This window comes from Mesoplodon bidens (assembly GCF_964165515.1).
Source record: "Mesoplodon bidens genome assembly, chromosome: X".
Classification (NCBI taxonomy): Eukaryota; Metazoa; Chordata; class Mammalia; order Artiodactyla; family Ziphiidae; genus Mesoplodon; species Mesoplodon bidens.
Genome location: NC_138163.1, coordinates 68,713,434 through 68,726,257, shown reverse-complemented (window position 1 = coordinate 68,726,257; position 12,824 = coordinate 68,713,434). Strand labels below are relative to the sequence as shown.

Sequence of the window (12,824 nt, the reverse complement as noted above, 5' to 3'; positions counted from 1 at the left end):
GGTCAATTTATCCAACCCTGGTTTTACAAATAAGGATACTGGGATGTAGAAAAGGGCAATCATTTGCTCATGGTCACACATCCGGTTGCATCGTTGATACTAATACCCAAGTCTCCTTATGTCTTGTTCAGTGTTCTTTCTGTGACACTATTGCTTACAGAATAGGTTGTTTGAAAATTCATTTATAACTTGGTTTCATGGAACTTGGAAAGTCAATTTTCATGGAATCAGTCATAAGCTCAGAGTTCTCCTTTGTTCCATTCTATACTTTGTTTCTATGTTAATTTAAGCTTTAAGTCATATTAATGCTAGCTTTAGACTCTCTGTTACACATGTCCATTCCTTTTTATTTTCATCTCTATCTACCTGGTTATCTCCTGCTGAGGACATTGCAGTAATCTTCTGCCTGATCTCACCTCCAGACACTCTTGTAGCAATTCATTCTGCCCATCCTGTCAGTTTCCACTTCCTAAAGCATTGTTATCCTCTTTTTTGTTTTCCAAAACCTATCTATTCCTCTAGGCCCCAATCAAACGTCATCTCTTTCATAATGACTTCACTTACCACTCTAGGTATAAGTGATGGCTTCAACTAAATTCTTATAGTATTAGTTTATACCACCATGCATTCAACTTTCATTCATCTGATATTTTTAAATGCCTACTCTACACCAGGAAATCATGTGGCGTTTATCACTCACAGACTTTCAATGTAACAGTTTGTGACTATGATATGTCTCTCGTTTCAGATTGTAATATTCTTGATATCAGGGACCATGCTTGAAGATCTTTGTATTCTCCATAGCCTATAGCAGAGAGGCTTTTGTGCATAGTTGATGATCAGTAAGTATTTGTAGATAAATATTGAACTAAGAAAGTGCTATCATAGGGTAAGGAGATAAATGTGGCCTCTGTGGGATCAGTACGAAAACTGTTAGCTATCAATTATAAGTATGTTTGAAGAGCTTCCCTTAACCCTTAAAGAAATTGGTTCTTTACATATCGTGAAAGTGATCAAGCAAAAAAAGTATCAAGAAAAAGGGATATTTCATTCATATTTAGATAGATAAATATTGTCAACAACAGGAAGTGGAAGAACACTGAATCAAATTAAAAACCCTTCAGTCTCAGTTTCTACATATATAAAAGTGGGAAAGTGTTTCAAACCCACTTTTGTGCACAGAATAGTTTTACTCCTTTAGTTAATGATGAGAAAAATGTTCTGTTAACTGTAAAACTATGTAACAATAAGGTCTTATTATTTAACATGAGATTTTGGATACAAAAAGGAGCTACATCAAAAGGTAGTTATTTGTAATGTTAAGTATCTGCCTCTGATGTCTTAATTGGTGAGGAACATGTTTTTTATTTTATGTTATCTTATCCTATTTTATCTTATCTTATTTAATGGTGGTAGAGTGGTCCTTGTCAGAGATTAAATCAAGGGATGAATGTAAAGAATTTAACAGACTTTGAAATAAGTAATCTTCTTCATTCCCACTCCCACCTCTTAGTATTACATTGAGAGCATGTCCAGGCTGAGATTCCTTTGCTCTGACCCTGCTTGATTGTCTTCATCTGCAGCTAGACTAAACCAGATAGGATTACCAGAACGATCAACTGGCAAATGAGCTCATTTTGTTAGAAACAGCTTAGCTGAGTTCTGCTTACAGAACTGTTAGTGTTTCACGTCGAGTTTAAGCTGCACTAAACAAATAAGCCAAATGTTAGAAAAAATTAAGGTATAATTAAAATAAACTTTAGAATATTCTTTCTCTCTTGAATAACTTTATAATGACTCTATACTTTTCACCCATCAATAATTCAGAATATTTGATGCCATTAACTAAATTTGGGCTCATGATATTTCTGATCAACTTTACCTACTCAGTGAAAATTCACTCATTCTAAAACACACCAGCTATCCTTATATAAATTAAGCCCCATCATCAATGATGTAAATCAGTGTAGCATAGAAGAACTATGTTCTTAAAATATATTTTATGAGAATAAGCTCGAAGACTCTATACAGTGATGGATTTAAATGAGTAAATTGTCCCTTCACATAGCCAATATTCAGTTCGTTGACAAATTTTTACTGAGTGCCTAGTCTGTGAACAAGAAACCTAAACTCATTCTTCAATGGAGATTGCATTTCAAAAGGAAAATAGATCTAAGACATGTAAATAAATAAAATATTTACACATTACTATAAATGCTATGAAGGAAACACCATCTTAATCAGCAATTAACAGTTGGAGGCTGCGACAAAGTTCTCTCCACAGGCAGCATACAATTTAGAAGTAGGCCAATTTACTATCATCTCAGTGTGTTATCAAACCATCAAAACCAAAGTTAACTAAAAGCTGATAAAGCAGTGTTTGCATCCAATGTCTCAGGGGCTTTAATGTACATCTACCATAAATGTTTGGTTTGGCTTCTAGAACATTTACTTAGTGTTTTCTCTGAGCCATTCTGAACATACTATAGAAATACATAATCATCAACCAGAAGACATGAAATATAACTAGTGTAACAGGGTTTAAAAAGTCCCTTACAAAAGGCTGGCTAGAACTCCCATATGGATCAAAGGACAAGATTCAAAGGGTCACTCATGGTGTCCTTAGCCAAACCTACAAACAAGGAGAAAAATTTCCAACAGAAATATTGTGAACAAATATGCCAGAACAATAAATAATTTAAAATTTATGAAGGCTTTGAAGGATTTTAATGTTAAACTTTATACAGTAGAAATGATTTCAGATAGGTTATCTAATAATTAAAGTTAATTTATGTGACTGATATTTACAATATATATGTATTGAAACCCACTTCTTACAAACAAAAATTTTAAAATGCTGTAAGCTCATTTATCTTTACTATCAACGCATCCCATATGTAATTTTCCCTTTTTTTCCCTTTAGACTGTGTCTTTAAATCACACTGACATTTAAAGCGTCAAGCTCATGCACCAAACTACTTTAGAAGAAACATATTTAGTATGACCAAGGTTTTTGTTATTCTCAAATAGTTCTAGGAAAAATAAATTTCTGAAAGGAGGAAAATAGTTTTATTTTTCAGGTTCTTGAATCGGAAGATCATGCCTTTAGAGACTTAAGTGATCAAGAGGTTGTTTGGATACCCTCTGGAAACTTAAATAAGCCTAAAATATCCAGGCCTCTTTCAGTTCCTTTTTCTTTTGAAATACATTCTTGTCAAAGAATTTCCAGGATCTCTAAAGAGATTAAACAGGTTTATAAAAGCTGCTGTGGAGCAAGAGTTGACATATAAAATGAATAAAATTATTAGTTAAGAGTGAGGGAAGCTCCCCAAAACCTCCAAAACTGGAAATGCAAAAGTTAACATGACTTAATCATGTCTCCAGAAAGAAACTAAAAAAAAGTTTTACCGACACGTATTTACTGGTCATTCATCCCCTACAGATGAAGTTAGGGGTAGGGGCAGGGCATTGCTTGACTTATGTCCTAGTTATTTATCATATTTGTTCCCAAATCAACATTTTGTTTATTGTATTGGGCCAGGATAATACATTACATGACTAAAAGATCTTGTCTGTGTGAGGAACAGCTAAAGCCTAATTTAGCAGTCCCCAAAATATGGTCATATATGCCAGGTTAACAGGTGACTTCCATTTAAAAGCCTGAGACATTTTTCCAGCTTTATCGAAGTAACTGGCAAATCAAATTTGTGTATTTTTGAGGTGTACAATCATTTTACATATATCAAAGCATAGGAAACATTTTATTGATCTTTTGGAATTTTAAATATATGGTTACTACTCTGATTGAACGATACTGCTTCTGAACAAATTCAGAAATATAGAAGTCACGTTTTAGTTTGAATGTCAAAAATAAAGTATATGTATTTAACTTGTGGTCCCTAAAGTCCTAGAATTATAGCTAGTGTTAGGCAGTATTGTAAAATGTATTCTCACATTTGACAAGACAAATGAGAAATTTTCAAAAGTCGAGGTAAACTCCTAATTTTCTAAGAAATTTTAAGATCCTTAATAAAAGGACAGTTAACTCACGTATGTTTATATATTTATTGTATAATTCTAACAAGAATGTTTCAGTATTTGGTAATTTCAAAATCTATGCTTAAATAATCTATGAAGCTCAAGCTATAGAAGATTTAAATTATTTTTAACAGCATAATTATGTACATATGGTGACAGTCAAAAATGTTGTGTTGTCTTCAGGAAATATTATAGTTAAAAAAGGAGGATCTCTGGTAAAAGGGGAAAAGTCCTCCAATATAAAGCTCATTGGATTAAGGAAGTATGCATTATCATTGACTTGGTATGTATGAGTATATTCTACTTTAAGAAAATGTAATTTCAAAACAGGTTGTGTGAGTGAACTATAAAGCAAAATCAAATAGTTCTGACAATCAAGTGACAATCAAGAACACAAGAGTAGGTGAAAAAATGCTCACCTTCCTTCACTGTCACCTCCTTTCCCCCACAACCCCAGATATATGTTTGCATCTGTGGGTTTTTTTTTAAATGTTTCCATAGGCCTTTAAACAGGGAAGCAGTTGCCTTTCAAAAACAAACAAACAAACACCTGAAATGAGTCTTTTAACAAAAAGGCTATTAGAAGAAGAGATTATGAAGGGGGTGATGAACTAACCATATATATTTGTAGTGGACATTAGAAGGAGGTTTCTGTCTCTATGACTACTAAGAAGTGCAATAAGGCTCAAAATAGCCAAATTACACTACTTATAGTTTTTTTGTATCTTGTCATTTTAAATTTCATTGTTCTTTATTAAAGGGTTTAGGAACACCGGGAAATACTATACTACTGGAAATAATGGTTGTTTTGTTAACTAAGATAATTATGTGGGTTTTTTATTGATCTCTTTTGTATGTGTTTAACTTATTTTGTGCAGATGTGTGTATGACTGTGTATGTGTGTTTGTGTCTGAGGGTGTGTGTGTGCATGTGTAACCCTTTTGGGGAAGATGTAAGATAGTTCAGTATTGCTTCAGAAATCAGTATATAGTGAGCTGTGTGATTAATGGCTCCATATTTAGGAAATTAAGGCATAACATTGATATTGGCTTACTTTCATCATCCTGTTGGCCAAATAAAAATGAGAAAAAAAAACTAGAAGAGATTTTTGTTCCCTAAAAAGTGTTGGAATACCCAATGGGATGGGAAGGAAGGCTCTTGAAAGAAAGGGGAAAGACACAATATTGCTGAATCTTTTTTTGGAATTGTTACGACCCGAGGCCATTTTCTTCAACAGAAATTTACAGCCATATTTCCTTGCCTTCATGTATAGAAAAGCCCTAAACCACATGACATTTCACATTATTCTATACTCAATGGGGATTAGACTAGAAATGTAATAACATTATTCATATATTTAAAACACTGTCTAATAGCAATTTAGGCTTTCCTACCTTCTTTGTGCTCTTCCCTGCTGGTGTTTCATTGTGTGTAACCTATCTAAAATTTCTGCAGAATTTAAGAAGATTTTTTGTGAAATATAATAAAGCCTTGATTAATTGGAACCTACTAACCAGAACTCTCAATTAACCAGTTTTATTTATTTATTTTTTGCTACACTCTCCTTTTAGAAGGAAGAGGCAAATGACAAGAAAACAAGCTGTTAACAGGTATTTATGTATTTATTTTTTAAAAATCAACTTCCTGGGAATGTCCTGGAGCCTGTACAGATTCAGCCCAACATCAGTAATTTTATTCCCTGTACTATACTTACTAAGGTAGGAAAGTAGAGCCATTTAAAATTTTCAGCAGCAAATATTGAATCTTGCTTAATCTTTAGTTAATAATAAAAAAAATGAAATTCAAATAGCTAATTAGAACCTGTCTATCCATTTGAGGGTTCTAGTTAATTGGGGTCTTCATGGTTTCACTATTGCCAGTTAGTGGTCATTCATATGTATTAACTGGGAGTGAATCCCAGGAATCCGAAGTTGGGAGATGACTTCCAGTCACAGAGAGCAACTCCTTCCCTGGGAACTAAAGCAGAAGCTAGAGAAAGGCTGTAAAGTTGATGGGGGTTGAGTAAGGGTCACTGACATAAAAATCATGACATCTATGTAAAATAATGGGAAAGTAATTCACCTGCGCCATGGCTCTGAAATGCTTAGGAAGGTACATTCACTTTTGCAGGGCAGCACAGGCTATTAAGTGTGCTACAGCAATAATGGCAAAAAACAAAACAAAACAAAACAAAAAAACCCAGGCCTTCTAATCTTCTGGAATTTTTCTAAGCATTAAGCACAGATATATATATATATATATATATATATATATATATATATATAGTAGGCATGCTACTATTTCTAAAATATTAGGAATTATTTTTTCTCTAAAAATACATTTTTAAAATATTTGGAAGTCTAAGATTTATGCTTGAAACTTCCTAAAATATCTATGAAAATTTCAGTTAAATTGCAATCAGAGACACCATACTGCTCCAGACTTCATACCTTTTAGGTTGTAATGGGAGCAAAGAATGGGCAGTTAAATCAGAGATGCAAGGGAGAAGGAGGGCAACCCATGATTCTAAAGTACAGTTTGATATTGACTGCCACACACCCTTCTCAGGTTAAATCACCTTATGGTGATTTTACCCCCTTCCTTCAGGGCTGCTCATGATGCATGTTTTATCTGTATTTTTCTACAAGAAAAATGTCATAGTATTGTTAGAGAGATGGGGACCACACCATGTGATTTATCCTGGGTTTTCAACATAGAAAATGAAAATCATCATGGTGGTGTTTCTAATATCTGGGGCATTTTCTATACTAAATATTACTCTTAAATATCATGCACACTAAATAGTACCCAAGTGACCTGAAGCAGTGGATGTGCCTCCTTAAGTGCTAAACTTATTTTTAAACTGTGACTTCAATGCTGGTGGAGACTAGAACCCACTAGATTTCATTAATGAATGACTTTAACTGAAAAAGTTTAAGTGGATTGAGTTTTGAGATTAGGTTTGGGATATTGAAAGTAAGTGCTTTGATTTTATATGAATGCAATTGAATTCAGGCATTGAAATTGACATTTTTTAGTAAAATATGTAAATGAATGTCAACTTCTTGTTTTTAATTAAGCATAACAGTAATTTATAACTGTATAAATTTATTTCTAGATTAATCAGAACACACATTACATATATGTGTGTATATATATATATATATATACACATATATGTAATGAGTTTTTATACTAACTGTAATCTGAGGAAAACTGTGAAATGTTTTTGAAAGTATGTGTGCTGACACTCAAATAAACTACAGAGAAACAGGAGAGTTGCAAACTCTAATGCCTACTGAGACAAGGGTGGTAGCATAAATGAAAGGCCATAAGCAATAGGGAGTGGTGGGGACTATGGTGACCTAGAGAGCATATATTCTTTCCAAAGGTGGCAGCTATTACTCAGCTCAGCTGATTGCTACCAGGTGGGAATGCAGGCCCACTGTTGTTAAGATTTGACTTTTTAAGAGAAACTTGGAATCCAGATTTTTATATGAAATTCTCCAATTCTTAAATGTTGGTAACTAACTCAATAAAAAGCAACACTATGCAGGCAAAGCAAAACCCATCTGTGGTCTGGATCTAGCCCATGGGCTATCAGTTTGCAACCTCTGCTTTAAACTGTAAGTCCTCTAGGTACTGTGGTTTAGAAAATCACAGTATGTTATAAATGCACCCAGAGATCTTGATGATGGAAAATTCAAGTAAAGTAAATAAATAATAAGTGGAGTGCTTGTAAATAATTCTCCTGATACTCAAAATGGTGGTTATGCACTTTGTGATTTTTTCTTACTACATGGAAATAGCCAAGATATTTTTCCCTTAATGTGGTTTGAAAACTAAGATAAAATTATGAATTTTTCATTTTCATATTTATCAGTGCAATGCAGTATGAAAGATAATTTCTTCTATGTCCAAAAGAGAATATTTAAGTTAGGCTCTGTCATATAACATAATTAAGGCTACTACTTAAAGCCCAATTTATGGTGCTTTAATGGAAAGAAAGTCATGCATATAGCATGTGTTGTTTTATTTTAAATTGGCTTGCCTTTAAACAAATTCCCTATTTTATTTGGTGAAATTCCTTTGTTTTTTACAAATGGTTAAAGTAAGAAATAAAAGAAATGTAAGTAGTTAGCACAACAAAACTTCATTTGAACTTTTGATAGGCATTGGCAAAGATAAAACAAAAGCTGGTCATTTGAGATTTTATTGAGGTAACTTTTTGACTGATCGGAGACTTTGTTTGTTTGTCTGTCCTGCCCTGGACCTTAGCACATAATCCCACTGTGCTAAAGTGCTTTTGACATCTGTATGCCCCTTTCATCACTGGCAATCCAAAAGAATATTTGTCTAAAAAGGAAACAATTAAATTCCAACCTCTCTAGCAAAAAAAAAAAGAAAACCGAAAAAAAAAAAAACAACACTGCTAAACCTGCTTTAATGACTCCTATGAACTGTACCACAAATCCTTAGTCAGGATGGTAAGTTAATATTGCCATTTTTGTTGGGAAACATTTATCAGAGGACTTAAAAAAAAAGAGAAAAGTAAAAAAGAAAGAGAAAGAAAAGGATTCACAATCTCAAATCCTAAATTAACTAAAAAAAACCCCACCCCTCATTTGTTGACATATTATTCTACTTGCAGATTTAACACAAAAACATATGAAAGATGATAAATTGTTGGACAACTGGTCAACACATATGACAATGTGCAAAATAGCTGATGTTTTACTTAAATAAAATTTGGGTGGGCAGTGCTACCCTTTCTAGATCATCAGATAGTTTTGACCACAGGTAATCTGTTGTGTGATAGGGATGAACTACGTTTAAATGTATTAATTAATTAAAACCATTCCCTAAAAACTCTAACAAGTAGAGATTCTTAGTTAATTGGCTAGTCCTGAAAGATACAGAATCTAAGAAATAAGTGACTTTTTGATGCATTTGACCAATGTAGACATATAAATAAGGTTATTCAGGATAAATTTTGATGAACTAGTACTTTTTATAATATCTAACATTTTTTGAACATGATATCCCTGGTGTTTTCCATGTATTAGTTCATTTAATCATCATAACAGCCCTATAAGGCAGGTGCTATTATTGTGATTCTTGTTTTATGGATGATGACATTGAGGTACAGAGAAATTTAAATGATTTATCTAATGCCACACAGCCTACAAATACCAGAGTCAGCATTTGAATCAAGTCCATTTGATTTCAAAGCTCATATACTTTGGATCAATATATTTTATAACCTGACAACTGGAATCAGACTTATTACCAAAACATGTAATTTCATTATATTTATATATATATACATATACATTATATATATATATATATATATATATATATATATATATATATATATATATATATATATACTTTTTCTGACTTATCAAAAATGACATTTCTATTCTGAAATCAATTTTGGTAACATCACTTTGGTAGTGTGTAAAGTTAGCAACATTAATTTTAAAATAGTTCAAATAGAAAGAGCAGGAAATAATGAGAGATACCTGTGGACCAATAATCAGGTCTACATTCTGCTACATTTGATTCAGAGCTCAATTGAAAAAATTTCAGATCCAGATGTTTCTGTAAAGCATTAGTGATATGATTAACACTAATATTCTTTCTATTATACTTCACCCTTCATTGGAAGTAACCACTATTTTAAAATTGGTGTGTATCATTGCTATGTTTTTAAATTTTATGTGTATTTATACGTAAATAATATGCAGAATTGATTTTTGTCTTTTTAAAATGTACCTAAATGGTTTGGTATTATAGTATCATTTTGTAATTGTTGTTTTTGCATTATGTTTTTGAGATTTATCTGCATTGATACACGTAGATCCAGTTCATTTTTAAAAATTGTCCACTATACTCTTTCATTCTCTGAGTATACCACAGTTTGATTATTTTTTACTGTATTGATGAACACTTAGGTTGTTTCTAATTTTTGTTGTAATGGGCATCATGTTTTCTTGTGCCCCTGTGGGAAAATTTCTCTGGTGTATAAGCCAGAAGTGAAATTGTTGAGCTGTGGGCTATGCACATCTTCAACTTAATAGTTACTGCCAAATTGCTCTCTAAAGCTGTTCTGATTTACCCTCCCACTAGCATTTTACGAGAGCTCCTATTTCCCAAGATTCTTGCAAATGTAGTAGGTATTTTTAACAAAAATTTCTTTGAAGAAAAAATAATTATTTTTCATTGATTCTCTTTCATGATTATACACAGACAAAACGTTTATTCCGATCACAGTGTGCATGACGATGTTTACTGATACTATATATTTGTGTCATTATTTTTCATTAAAAATATATGCAGTTCAGATAAGCATAAGGATACTACGTAAAATTTGGAAAGTTTTTTCCAGGTTTCAAAGCACTTTCCCATAAAGCCTTATTTGATGAGATATTGTGGTATAGCAGGAAGAGCTCTGGAAAACGAGTCAGAAGTTCATGGCCTGAAAACAACCCTGCAAATCACTCTATGACTTGGGACCTCAGTTGCTGCATCTAAAATTAGGATGTTGGACTAAGCTATCTCTTAGAGACATACTATAACCTTTGATCTATGATACATATCGCCCTTTTTCCTTGAAGCTGTAATTTACTTATTGTGCATAAAACATAAAGACAAAATTGAATCTTATCAATTTGTGAAACTGTTGTAACACACTCTCACTTAGTTAAGATCATGAGTTTATCCTGTTTATCTTTGTGTTTCTCTTAATTCAAGGACAATTGGGGGTGGGGGGGAAAGAAGATGGGAGCAGGAGCTCAGCATTATAAGGACTAGTCAGTAGCAACACACCATCTTGAATTAATCTTCAATGTTCCACACTCTGAAGCATTACATTGCAAATGCTGAAAATACAATGAAAGTTCAACCACTATTTTTTGTGGCTTTGTGTTTCTTTTCAAGCTCTTTTTATGCATTTCAGATTCAGAGAAAAGAATATTCAGTATTTTCAGCTCACTTAAGATTTGATTCTATCAGTGCTTTTTTGGTGCTGCACATAGCTACTTAAAGTAGAGGGAGGACTAAGGTTGACTGTTCTGTATTTCTTTTTGGATGGGGGAGGGTAAGTAATTGATTTTGTGTTTGGAGAGACTTTTCATTAGAAAGATCTGGTTCTTTAACCTGAGGCTTAACAAAGAGCTTTCAGGCTTTCTTAGATTCTATGTGTACTGGAAAGAACACTCAGTTAGAAACCTATGTAATATTGTAAGAGATTAAAGTATAAAAGGGAGAGAGTTGAAACTGATTTTATTTAACCTCCCAGAATTGCAAATATACCACACTCACAAACACTCACACATTCACACACACAAGTATATCCTATCTCAAGCACAGAATACCTATTATTTTCAATGACTTTTAAAAAGGAAACTCAGTTTATCTATGAAGATATTGAACAAAGTTATGTTTTTAGTGAAGCTTCTACTTATGGAAGGCAGCAACTCTGGCAAGCAGAATCTAAATCAGTTAATCTCTGGTGATGAAGACATTTTGGGGGGCCTCTCATTTTTATGAATAGTCCTGGGAAAAAATGTTTGACTACGGCCTTCCTAGGAAGTGAATTGACCTCCTACAGAGATTCAACATCAGATATTACAAGAAAATTGTGGTTCACACACTTTGTTCAGATGATCTCCAGATTAATACAATTCATGTGTATCCCTCATTGTCCAAATGTGACACTAAGCCTAGAGAATCCCACATAAGTTGCTTTTGAGTATTTTTACCCACTTTGACGTATTTGTGAACTGACTGTGGGGCCCATATCTAAGAACTTCCATTGCTATTTTTGCTAATTGGCATCTTGCTTTACAGTTTAAGCATACTCTGAAAACCACTATTTTGCTCATTGTGTTACTTCCACTAGTTCAATGAAGAGGAACTTGTGCCAAGTTAATCTGGACTATTTTTGCCCTGATCTTACTTATCCTATGTGGGGATTTAATCAGGTTATCTAACTTCTTCAATAAGCACTAAATAAATCACTCAAAACACAAGATATTCCAAAGTCTTTCAGCTAGTTTCTGTAGGTCAGAGCATTTTTAAGACAGCACATCTTGGATATAACCACAAAGTAGCTGATAAGACTGTTGGGAAATTACTACTCTACTTTTAAAAAGAATAAAAATCATGGTTCTGAGTGTTTATTAAAAAAACAGGAAAGGAGGAAATGTAAGCATTGCTGTTTTGCCTTTTCATCTTCATTTCTAAAAAGTATTATTTGCAGTTGAGATATTAACGATCTTTATTTACAAAACCGTTTGCTATTGTTCTATGTACTACTCCTTACTGAGTGCAGACGCTTTTGTTAGCTTGAACGAATCCTTGGCAAACAACATTTATGTTTTATCCACAAAACATCAAAATCATGGACACTGTTGTCTTTACCACTGTCTCCAAGAATACCCAGGTGCTCTGCCACTGATGGCATTTAGATAATAATACTATAATATTAGTATGAAAAGATTCCTTTTTGCTTTTATTGAAAACCCAGTTTGAACCTTGAGCAAGTCATTTACATGATGTTTCCTTGGGATTACCTACATTCTTGTCCACTCTGACCTTGTAATTTTGCTCACAGTTGGAAATCTAATGCAGAGTGACTAAGATAATGTAGTTTACACAGACTTTAAGTGGAGTGACATTATAGTCAAGCAAGTGTCACATCACCCAAAGTGAAGGAAGACTTAATTACCATAATCCCGTGAATACTAAAACTTCTTGGCTATGTGTAGCATAATAAT

The 12,824-nt window shown here is 33.1% G+C and overlaps 1 protein-coding gene across 2 annotated transcripts in view; it reads left to right on the top strand.

Annotated features, from left to right (window-relative positions):
* DACH2 (dachshund family transcription factor 2) overlaps positions 1 to 12,824 on the top strand; it is a gene marked incomplete at its 5' end in the record, with an annotated part of 684,702 nt that overhangs the window by 147,128 nt on the left and 524,750 nt on the right. For both annotated transcript variants that reach the window (XM_081223202.1, XM_081223203.1), the window contains one exon: positions 5,610 to 5,648. In XM_081223202.1, the coding sequence (XP_081079328.1) occupies positions 5,610 to 5,648 (39 nt within the window). The remainder of the gene's footprint in view (positions 1 to 5,609; positions 5,649 to 12,824) is intronic.